The sequence below is a fragment of the Macrobrachium rosenbergii genome, chromosome 32 (assembly GCF_040412425.1).
Source record: "Macrobrachium rosenbergii isolate ZJJX-2024 chromosome 32, ASM4041242v1, whole genome shotgun sequence".
In the NCBI taxonomy this organism is placed as follows: domain Eukaryota; kingdom Metazoa; phylum Arthropoda; class Malacostraca; order Decapoda; family Palaemonidae; genus Macrobrachium; species Macrobrachium rosenbergii.
In genome coordinates, this window is record NC_089772.1 from 8,164,125 (window position 1) to 8,176,624 (window position 12,500).

Below are 12,500 nucleotides of genomic sequence, written 5' to 3' on the forward strand. Positions count from 1 at the left end.
TAGGATAATTGCCCTAAGCTATTTCAAAACAATATGCTTTCTAAATAAGCTATTTGTTTATTTTGGGTGTCAAATTGCCGGATGTTAAAGAAACCGGATCTCTATTTACCAGGAGCCATAATACCGGGAGTGAAATTACCGGGGTCAAAAAACCAGGAGTACATACCGGTCACCATATAATATATATACCAGTGTGTTTGTGGGAATTTACAGTGTACGTAGTGTCTGTGGGATGAGTATATTCATGGATGCAATTTTTTTTTTTTACTTTGATTTGGTGGTCATGATATGTATTTCTCGAGGTCATTTTTGAATTGGATTTCAGTCAAATCGAAATGATGCGTGTGAAATCAACGTTGTTTTATGACTTACGGTTGCATTTTGTATGTTAGGCACTGAGTACATCCCTGGTTTTTACCTTAGGTTATTTTATGAATGCCACGTACACAAGAAAAGGGAAACGATGGCATCGTGTGTGTGTGTGTATATGTGTATGTGTGAGTGTGTTTGTGTGTATGTGTGTTCATGTGTTTTTGTGAGAGAGAGAGAGAGAGAGAGAGTTCTACTTCTTGTCGGTAGAGATGAGGTGTACATTTTGAGAACCGCCGATGATGGAGAGAGGTCAGAGGATACTGTATTGTGATAAATGGTTGTTTGTGGGAGGAAGAGAATCGTGCAAAGGTCCAGAAGACTGTTGGAGAAAAGGAGATGATTGCAGAGTGAAGTGCAAGAAGCGTCGAACTGTAAGGTAAAGGTAACTGGGAGGATTTACGTGGACAGTGTTTGAGTGAGGTAAAAAGATGATGAATGAAGGTAAAAAGTATGATTGAAGTAGACTGAGAAAGCAAAAAGCAAAGTCGATATTGGAGAGAAGATAATGGATGACGGTGGATGTTGTTCAAGATGCTTGTGTCGATGAATTCCTCTCAGAACGAGGCAGCGGTGCCGCAGACAAGAGCCAGCCGGCCTTCAAAAGAAGGAGATTGAAAGGATTTAAAGCAGGAAGGATCGATTTGGTGTGAGGAGGGCTTAGAAAAGTTACCCAACGGATGGATCTAGATTCTAGACCAGTGGTTCTCAACCAGGGGGGAATTTCAGAGTTTCGGTGGGGTGGGGGGGGGATTGTGACCACAGATTGGCAGGCTCAAACTGGCTCTAGGACCACACAAAACGCAGTGTGCATCGGTCCGCATTACTGAGAGGTCACGTTGGGCTCTCTCTTAGCTAGCTTGTGTGTTTGTGTCAGTATTTTGTTGCATATTCTTTGGAATGCATCTTTTGAGACAGGCAATTTTGGAAAGGGGGTGGGGATGACATTCTGACATATGATGAAAGGGTGCATGGGCCAGAAAAGGTTGAGAACCATTGTTCTATATTGTTGCTGGACTAAGGTACAGTGACAAGGAACAAAATTAAAATGATTGTATGAATATATTAACGAATGTTGGAGAGAGGTCAAAGATTAATGGCATCGGGTTAAATTATTGTTCGTAGGGTTCGGTTTTTGGGGTTTTTGAGGCTTCTGAGGTTTTGATGTTCTTGTAATGTTATAAGAACATCAAAGTTTTTCTCTTTTTTTGAATGACGAATATGATTTTCTGTTCATTAATAGATAGATTTTTTTATGTGTTATTGTTGTCTAATAACACTAGATATGCAGGCATATGAATGCGTCCCCAATTACACACATACACACTTCCACGTGAATATGTGTATAGATATACATAGATATGGACATACATTTATGTGAAGATGTAATGAATGATTGTATATATATATATATATATATATATATATATATATATATATATATATATATATATATATATATAGTATATATATATATATATACACATATATAAAATCTTTCACTGCATCTTTTCCCACTCCTCTGTGGGGGTCGATGTTTCTGACAGCTTTCCTCCACCTGGCTCGGTCAAACACTTCGTCCCCTGACAATTGTTTGTCTCTCAGATCTTCTGTAACAATATCCATCCATCTTCGCTTCGGTCTCTCTCTCTCTCTCTCTCTCTCTCTCTCTCTCTCTCTCTCTCTCTCTCTCTCCTCTGCATCATGTCTCACCCCTTCTCACCACATGGCCATACCACTGCAGTCGTCTTTTCTGGACCTTCTTTGATAGCTCCACGACTTTAGTAGTTCCCCTTATATCTTCACTGTTCATACCCATTTTTGTCACTCCATACCATCCATCTAAGGATTTACATCTCACCGCATCCCGTTTCTTCTCTTGTGCTATCTTAACCATTTCAGCACCATATATCAGTGTTGGTCCCTTTACTGCCTTAAACACTCTTCCTTTAACCTTCATGTTGATTCTGCGGTCCCACAAGACACCTGATAACATTCTCCAATTTTCCCTCCCAGCCTGCACTCTGTGTGTTATTTCTACATCGAATTTCCATCACCAGCTACCGTTGAACCAAGATGCCTTAATTTTTCTACCCTGTTGAACCTTGTCCCATCCTTACTAATATCGGAGTCTTGATCTTCGTTGAACCTAAAGTATTCAGTCTTTCTAATGGTCTTGAACCCTCTGTTTTCCAGTACCTTCCTCCAGTGCTCTAGTTTTGACCCCACTACCCCTCTGTTGGTGCTACATATCACGATGTCATCAATAAAGCATGTACCTAGGGGATTGATCTCTTATTCCTCAGGATAACACATCCGTAATCAAACCAAGAAGACATGGACTTCAAGCAGATCCGTGATCTAAACCAGCTCTTACTGGTATCCATTCAGTTAACCCAACACTGCTCCTAACCTGCGTTTTTGCTCATTCATGCAGATCTTGCAGCAGCCCCAAATACTTCTCCAGTGTTCCCTTTGCTCGCAGTGTTCCCTCTGCTCTTGGCTTGGGACTCTGTCATATGCCTTTTCCAGGTCTGTGAATGTTATGTGCAGTCCTTGCTGCGTTTCGGTGTTTTTCCGTCATCTGTCCAAGGGCAAACATTGCCTGTGTTGTTTTCTTCCTGGCATGACACCAAACTCTGTCCTTCACCTACAGATGTTTCTTCCCTAATTCTTTGATCCATTATGCTTTCTCAGATTTCCCAGATATTTATTTGTGTATATATAATATATATATTTTATAGATTATATATACTGTATATATCTTTTAGGGATGGCTTTAGGTTTAAGAGTTATGGGTTTCAGCTTTTTAAAGGAATAAGATTAAGGTTTGTATACCAATTCTTCCATTTCCACTTTGGTTGTGAGATATATATATATATATATATATATATATATATATATATATATATATATATATATATATATATATACATACAGAGTATATATATATATATATATATATATATATATATATATATATATATATATATATATATATTGTTATGTAATGTTGCAGTCTTACGCAGAGGAGATTTTATCTTGGTTGATATGTTGCTCTGGGCTGATACTAGAGTTGATGGAATAGCGTGTGAGAGAGTTTATGTCTTATTTATACACCTGGGTTCCTTTACATTTGCACAAGGCATAGCAACACAATTCAGTTTGCTTGATATGGGGTCGACAGTCTTTGCCAGGACACAACAAACCTGTTTATTCTCTCTCTCTCTCTCTCTCTCTCTCTCTCTCTCTCTCTCTCTCTCTCTCTCTCTCTCATAAGAGACCTCTTTTTTTTGTCCCATCAGGCTTCGGTCTACACACCACTTCACATGGGAGAGAAGAGAGTAGTAGAGTATAACTGGCAATAGAGGAAGATCACTTCATTCACTTCAAATCAATAATGATAGCAACAGTGTGGTGGGTACGGGATGGATGAGAGCCAGAGACTTTCAACAAAACCTTGTGTAGATTTGCACTTTAGAATTTATTCACGAAATTAACATCACTGGCAACGAGTCACACAGAAATAATGTATAAGAAAATACACAACAAAGCAACACATTTAAAATTAATAAGAAAACAAAAGGGCAAATAAAGGGTTATCCGTAAAATGACACATGCAAAAAGTTGTGTACAAAGAAAGGAATAAAAAGCAAAGTAAAAATTAATTATTCACCAGAAATAGAATCTTCACAGACGATGACTGTGATGAAATTTGCTTATGTCTTCCATAGGAATGAATGCAAACTCAGTTCTTAAGTTTCTTATAGGAATGAATTCAAGGTCAAATATCAAAGAGAATGGGATTCCATGCAGGAATCACCGAAATAATTTTAACAACACATTCACCAGGAACATTGTCCCAACTACAAACCCCACTCGTGGAACGCATGCATCCATGCATGCATAACTGCGGTGATGTCAGTGTAATATGAAGTGTCTTGTACAAAGAGACTCTATGGCACTAAAGAATTACTTAACACACACACACACACACACACAATGGCGCTACCTCTGTTGTAGTAATAGATTAAGGATAAAAATCTCTCGTTCACTTTGACTGCTTCACTTTTCATTTTTGCTAAGCTTAGCATGAATTAAAAAAGAGAATGCAGTTCTGTTACGACACAGCAAAGGTACCTCCCAGTTGGGATCACAATTCCTAATCGTGATTATCATTTATCTCCAGAATTTTGAGGTTAGTTCAAGCGTGCAACCATTCACTCAGGCCGATCCCTTAACCTAAGCAATACACGTAGTTATCATTTCTTATCAACTCTATGAGTACTTGGCTGTGATGCTCAACACTACATTGGGGCACTTTGTCTCAGAGAACGCTACGGGGAGTTATTTTACCTCTCACTGCTGATTAGCTGGTTTGTTTGTTGCTTGTATAAGAGCAGTACAGCTCACGAGAATTGAGCTCTGGAAGAACAATGAACAATGTTACAGAGAGAAGCAATAACATGTTACAGTGTAATAAGCACTTAATGGCATTTCCCCCAACGCTTTGTTGCTCTTGGTGTTTAACTGATAGAAAACTCCCAGTACTTAAATCAAAGATACACGACTCTCTTACAAGATGAGTCATATTGGCTTTGACAAAATGTAGACACTTGCAATAATTTCACGTTAATATTTTTTTCACGGGTACTTAAATGAACTCTGATCACGTCTTTGAAAATGCTTTAAACAGCAATGAGCATTGTTGTGCTTTTACAAAGTTGAGCAGCATTTTTATCAAAACACTTCAACACCAGTGGAATGATCACAACACTGATATGAATTCCAGTAACGTTTTTATTATAAAAATACTTTCTTTAACATTAGTGATGATTATAACAATCACTTTTGTGAGTTTATATGAGAGTTTATATAAGAGAAGTATGTTTAAAAAGCAGCTATCATTATTTTAAACACTATGAATTTGAGTAACAATTGAAGTAATAATTCCCCCTTTCTTTTTGGACATTAAAAATGAAAAGTAATTTTATTCCTTCCCGCTCTCTGAACCAATGACTTTAATTTCCCTTTATGTAGCCTTCCCCTAACCGTTTCAGTCCGGTTACTTCAGTTTACCGAGTTTATGTGTTTCCCGGTGGCTTGCATAGCACTGTACCGTAGCGTAGGTCTTCCACGTCAGGAGGTGGCGCTGAGCCGAGTTACATTTGGTGGAATAAGTACGGCTGGCGAGTCTCACAACATCTCTATCGAAGGAGTGCTGTAGACTCAGGGTGGCTCAGCCTAATGTCATTGTTGTTCGTCTGGTGTACTTCACATGTGGCTGCTACCCGGTTGTCTTGTGATTTAAACGTTTCATGCAGTTCTCTCCAGGATTAATAGAGTACTCTATTAATCTTGGTTCTCTCCAGCGAAGTGACATCTCCGTGAGTTTCCTTTGCCTACAGCTACGTAAGGATCATCACAGTAAAAGATCAGTACTCTCATTAGTCGAATCTTGAAAATTAGGCAGGCAGACCAATGATACATTCAAGTGTCTCGTAGGTCATAATTGTTGTGGACAACTCTTAAGACAGCCTACAGGCTGGGATCCTGCCTTGTTTTTGTGATCTCAGGGCATCAACAGTGTCAAGCCTGACCATGGGAGGAGTTCCTCATTGGATTTGTCGATATCGTACTCGGCTTGCACCCCCCTAGGCCCGCGTTCGATTCTCCGGCCGGCCAATGCAGAATTAGGGAAATTTATTTCTGGTGGCAGAAATTCATTTCTCGTCATAATGTGGTTCGGATTCCACAATAAGCTGTAGGTCCCGTTGCTAGGTAACCAGTTGGTTCTTAGCCACGTAAAATAAGTCTAATCCTTCGGGCCAGCCCCCTAGGAGAGCTGTTAATCAGCTCAGTGGCCTGGTTAAACTATGTTACATTTAACTTGCCCATAGGAGGATTGCAGGTACTGACAGTGTTAATTCGATGCGATTTTCAAATCTTTAGATGCTTTGCAATCTTTGTGGGAGTAGGCTTCCTTCGCTCTTGTGAGTTACCTGCAAAAAAATACGGAAAGGAAAACGGCGGTGGTTCCATTTTGAAGAGGTCACAAGGTCTTACAAACAGAGAGAAGAAAGTGCATGAGTTGAGACAATGGACGGTTCAGGAAAGCTCTTAAGCCGATCGGCAAATGCATCTCATTTGATTAATCTTGTGCACATGACCATTTTTCTTTCTTTAAGGTGAATCCTAAATGATTAGTAATATATGATTTAAGTCATGGACACGACAGTATTTATACACTGGACTCATTATTTCTAAACCAGTCAGGGGTTCGAATTCCACTTTTGGGAGGGACTCATCAATTGAAATTTCCCCTGGGTGTAGATATTCCCGAGGATAGTGAATCTTATATTAAACGATGTTTGTGAATATAGAAAAATCCACGGTGTATGTGACAAATTATATATTACATATATATGTGTGTGTGTGTCTGTGGTGGATATTATATATATATACACATACACGAGTATATATACACTCTTATCCAAAGTTGTGCATTTTCAGTTATAGAAATTCTTATAGACGGACAATAATATTGCGATGTTCGAACGTATGGGGACCGGTGTAAATTGCATTTTATCTTTCAGCAGGAGACAGGTATCGAGATGAAATTATCGATTGATCGGTTGGTGTTGGCAGTCTTCAGTCGAGTAATATTTGAAGGAAATGGTAGCCCCCTCCCCCTTTAAGGTCTGGGGGAATTGGGGTGGGAGTTGGCGATCACATACAAACCGGGCGAGCGCCAAACCAAAGCACTGAGCACACCAGGAGAGTCAGACTCAGACTCAGACTCACAGTGACTCTCGGCCTCTCGCTCACTCGCTCACTCAGTGTCTTCATGACGGTGGCGGAGGGAGGACGTACTGCCGTAGCCTCCGCAAGTCTCGGTTTTCCCTTCCTGGCCTCCTGTTGTGTTTCCCAAGGAATTTATATCGTGTTTGTGCGAAGTGGATATATTTAAATTTGACGTAAAGATGCTCTATTTGTATAACTGCTGTGAATGGTGCGTTTCACTACCAGTATGCCTCAGTGTTTGTAACGAAGTGAAATTATAAATCTCTTTTTTGGGGACTACCTGACTAGAGTAGAGGTGAGGTTGTATAGTGATATTTTGGGCCGAAGGAAGGAAAGTGGCGGCTTAGCTGTGCTGTGGTGAGGAACCAGAAGCGTGAATCTCTCTCTCTCTCTCTCTCTCTCTCTCTCTCTCTCTCTCTCTCTCTCTCTCTTGTGCTTTTGGACTCCCGTAAAGGAAATTTGTACGTTGAAAACAACCTTCCGTAGTCTCCGGCCATCCCTCCCGGAGGAATCTGAAAGCTTGACAGTTTATTGGTGAAAGATTATCTGGCGTTACAAAGATTGTCAGTGTCTTTTCAAGCGCTTTACATGATGAAATAAATGTTTGCTGGTTATTCCTTTTTCGACGGGACAGGAAAGCTATTAACTCGATTTCATATCTTACGTGAAGGAAGCCTGTGATTTCTTGTGCTTTACTCAAAATGACATTTGGTGTAATTTCATTATGTGCTAGACATTTTTTTAAGCTAACCTCATTTAAATAAACACACTTTCAGGTTAACTCTTGCTCATTTGCGTCCGTGTATTGTTATCAGAAGGAATGTAGCCTAGTTGATGAATAATTTTGTCCTTATAGATCGCTCAGTCTCCTAGTGGCACGACACGATTGATTTTCAATATTTTTTTTCTTTTGGTTTTGTTTTATGAGAACTCGGCTTTGATGGAGCTATATATTTCCTACTTTTACTAAAAATTACGTTGCGTGGAAATCATATATTTATGAAGATATATAGAGTTACAGTTAATGAAAAATATAAAGTTAGAGTTAATGAAAAGCAAATGAGGATTTTCTGACACACTTTTTTTCTGCAGAAGTACTGGATGCATTTGAAGATTTGCCAGAACATTGTGGAAGCCACGTTTGCATTAACAATTGAAGATTAAGTGTAGGATAGATATTCAGCATTAATATTGCTTGATGGAGAGACGCATTACGATAAGGTACCTGCATAATAGTGAGAAAGATTTTTCGAAATGATGACGTAATTTAATGAAATTGTGTGAATTATAAATTAACATGCAAATTTCCAGTTCTAGTGGGTATTTGAAATCATCTGCGGTCATCCTCGAACGAGCTCAAGCAGTTTGGGAAATCGTATGAGCGTGATCAGACCTCCCAGAGGGTGAGGAGAGGGAAAATTTGCATATTTTGGTAGCTGTCAGAAAGAGGCCGCCTCTTCAAGCGCTACCTAGAGGAAAAAAAAAATCGGGTTCCTCGTCCAGGTGGTCATCGCCCAGGGGTTATATAATCTCAGTAGCAGTCGGCAATGAGCGTGTTGGGCTTATTATTATTATTATTATTATTATTATTATTATTATTATTTTGAGAGAAAGCAAGGAAGAAACCGTTAACTTTGTCAAGCAGTCGTCTACAAAATTAAAAGAAAACTTTCGTCCGTTAACGAGGGATATTTGCAAAAGATTAGAAAAATAAGTAATAAGCTGGTCATTTGATACTCATTTCTCTCTCCCAGTTTGAACCCAGTTTTTCAATATCTTTATTAAAAGAACCTACTCTGCTTTCGTCCGCTTAATCGAGGGGATATATAAATGCATTTTAAGCAAAAGATTAGAAAAATAAGCAATAAGCTGGTCATTTGATCCACATTTCTCTCTCCCAGTTTGAACCCAATTTTTCAATATCTTTCGTCAGCTCTGGTTCAGGATTCTGCCTGTGACATAACAGTGTTCTGGTTTGTCTTTTGCAGGAATGGGTTATTAAATTAAGATCTCGGATTGGTGCAGTAGCTACCTTAAGCTTCTGTTTCGTAGTCTTTGATAAAAAGTCGGTCGAAGTGCAAGCAGGTAACAGATAGAAAAAGAAGTGCAGAAAAGTAAATGAACCCAAGCTTCATTCTCTGAAAAAGAAAACAGTTGGAGTGAAGTTTAATGTATAGAAGTTAAGAATGACGCAGTGTAAGTACGTAATGAAACGAGAGTAAGACAGTTGGAAGTGTAACCAGTGCAGAAATAATTAAAAAATACAGTGGAAGTGAAAGTATCCTTGCCTATGCAATGATGGCTTCAGTTAAAGTAGTTATGAGGGTGAGAGTGACATAGTTGAACGCACGAATATTGACCCTTAGCATAAAAGACAAGTAAAAAAAAAAAAAAAAACTTATCACCTTTAAGGAGTGCACTTTCCTTGGGGAAAGAGAAGAGGGGGGAATTTCTCTTCTGTAATGCCCCATTTTCATCCCTGCTCCGCCCACCCATCTTCTCTATCTCTCCTGTGAACGCAAGATGCCCAGTTTGGATAACCCCACAGGGATGGAGAACGCTGTCAATAAATGTAAGTCATTCGTTTTTATCTTGCAGTTTCATAATACACAGCTTACGACGAGCCCTGTAAGCCATGCACATCTTCATTGACTTTGTATCCTGTCCTGCTTGGCAACAGCAAGCGAAGTCGAGCAACTTTGTCATGTTGCCTGTGACGCGTATTTTATGTCGATCAGTTTTGTGTGGTGCATGAGGAGAATTTCGTCCCATTTAATCTGTGTCGTGGTTTTGTCACTTTTTTTTTTTACATGGCAGTTTTATTTAATGTGCTTAATCATGCAGTGCGACGTATGTTTTGAGAAGATGTTGCTTTTCAAGCACACTTACACTCCGTGAGTCTAGTTCAAGACTCGCGCCTTTCATCGCGTCAGTAGTTGACAGTTTATGGTACATTATTTCAGAAATGAGGAAGGTAACACAAAACAAACTAACGTAATGCACGCATACAATACCCGACGTTGCCATGTCAACACGCGGGTCAAATTTCCCAATTATCTCTCTCTCTCTCCCTCAAATTAGAGTTTGTGTTTTATGCAAGCGAAAGCACGCATTCCCAAAGTAAATGCGCAGCGTGTAAGAAAAAACAAGCTTGCATGTGAATACCAGCGTTACGTGACCACGGGGCTCATTATGTGTATAAATCAAGTGATGAATACTATAGTGGAGGGGTACGGCACATGGTGTAGCAAAGGTAAACACTTGGAATTGAGTTCTGCGTTTCAGGCTAAATGCTAAGTGTGTAAAGCAGTGAGATTTTGTTGCGTCGGTTGTTACGTAGACTGGCGTCACAGAGCGAAAAGGTCATCGACCCCGGGTATATTGTAAAGTTGATAATGAACGTTTTTAACCGACCAGTCTTTTTTCACATTACTTATGATTGCATCTGCGTTTATTGAAATTTTCCTCCATCAAGTTTGTTTGCAATTATGATATCGATAAAGCTAGATGTTGCTATGTGTGACAGATAGCGCGTCATGTGGGTCTCATATGTTGGGTAGAAAATCTTGGATTTTTGTAGAGGAAGCGTTTTACACCTGGCAGAAAGGTTGATGATGGCTGACATATTGATATCTGTTCAACCGGTTGTATGAATGTCAGCATAATTGATGGAAGTAGCAGCTGAGGTTGAGACCGAAGTCTTAATTAGGCAGGAAAAAAAGAGAAGGTGACTGGATTTATATTTTTGTAGCGGAGAGTTGCAATGTGTAGATTCTCACGGATGTTCAGCGTCTTCTGAGCAGACTTCAAAATTTTGTAGGAGGAAAAACAAAGATGGTCCATGCGTGTTTGTGTATTGCGATTCTTATTCTTTTGTAAGGATTGTCGAGTGATATATCGAATTCCAAATGTTTAGAAATTGATTAGTGTAGGATACCTTATTTGCACTTGTAAATTTGTTAATTTTCATTATAGTTAAATCGCAGTGAAGTGCATTATATGTTTAATTAATGGCACCTTTTAATTTAAAGTGTGCAAGATTTATCGTCGTTTACGCCAACGTAGATTGAAGAACATCTTGTTTAATGTGTTCGTGTGTAGTCGACTTGCACAGGCATGGAACCACTTGAAACCTCTGTCCTCTGATTATGCTGTCTGTTTTCATGCAGTCAGGCTTGAGTTCGAAACCTCGAGATGGGGACTTTCATGTTGTTCATTCTCTCTCTCTCTCTCTCTCTCTCTCTCTCTCTCTCTCTCTCTCTCTCTCTCTCTCTCTCTCTCTCTCTCTCTCTCTCTTAGAACCTGCCATTCACGAACCTTGAAACGAAAGGAACTTCTTGTCCTTGAAAATCCGACATGCTTTTGCGGAATCTTTCGTCAGGTGTTCTCTTTCTCCTGTTCACACTTTTTATCTTCAGACAAATTTTCGTAATTCTCTCTCTCTCTCTCTCTCTCTCTCTCTCTCTCTCTCTCTCTCTCTCTCTCTCTCCTGCATGCACATTTTGAATGCTTTCACTCCCGCCCTCCCACGCGCTGCAGACGCAGACACTGCATCATAGGCTGTGCTCAGGGGAGGTCGCTTCTGTGCTGTTCGGGCAGCATCTCTGTTGATGACGTTCTGATTAAGAGACCGAGGACGCCCACTGGCTACAAAGTAGTGTATTTTGATTGGTTGATTGGTAGCGTAACCGACTGGTTGAAAAGTGGTATGTATGTAGCCTAACACTGAGTCGTGACTGAAGTTGCTCAAGATTAGGGTTGATGAGACAACTGACGTGTGTGTGTGTGTATATATTTGTTAGTATTCTTATGTAAATTTTTACTATTTGATTATCAAAGCTTCGTGAACGGACTCATATGACGGGTTATTCTTTATCTGTTATTTCCAGTATGTAGGGTTGCTTACAGTCTATCTATTACAGGAGTCAGGCTCACATAAAGATTCCATGAACGATGCTACTGTGCACACCAAAGAAGTTAAATTGGGTCAACGATACAGTGATGAAGTTCTCCGAGTCCTTGCACAGTCTGGTTTCGGCTTACTGCTTGACAGGTTTTACCTGTTTATTGTGTTCGCCTTGCTTTTGTTTCTAATTTCTCTCGTCACTAACTCTTCTCTGCTGCCCCGTCTGCTTTCTGCCTTTGTTGCGTCAGGCTTGCGTTCTGTGTCTGTTAGACACTGGTATTTAATATGGTTTTTGATCTTCGACGACATTCGACTTTCGTTTCACAACTCGGCACACCGTTGGGGCTTTGTGTCTGGTATGGTCGCCCGTGGCAGGCGCCATCTTTCTCCCGCGTCTCGTTGCCCCTTCATCGCTGGTATA

General features: G+C 39.8%; 1 protein-coding gene across 8 annotated transcripts in view; it reads left to right on the forward strand.

The window, feature by feature from the left end:
- Positions 1 to 12,500, forward strand: part of step (cytohesin steppke) — a 596,835-nt gene that overhangs the window by 209,593 nt on the left and 374,742 nt on the right. Inside the window, exons 1-2 of one of the 8 annotated variants that reach the window (XM_067132811.1) lie at positions 7,133 to 7,255; positions 9,162 to 9,745. The exons of 3 other annotated variants lie outside the window; for them this stretch is intronic. In XM_067132811.1, the coding sequence (XP_066988912.1) occupies positions 9,697 to 9,745 (49 nt within the window). In that variant the 5' untranslated portion in view covers positions 7,133 to 7,255; positions 9,162 to 9,696. Of the gene's footprint in view, positions 1 to 7,132; positions 7,382 to 9,161; positions 9,746 to 12,500 lie in introns of those variants that run through there. 4 more of the 8 variants (XM_067132809.1, XM_067132812.1, XM_067132810.1 and 1 more) reach the window with 4 other exon arrangements.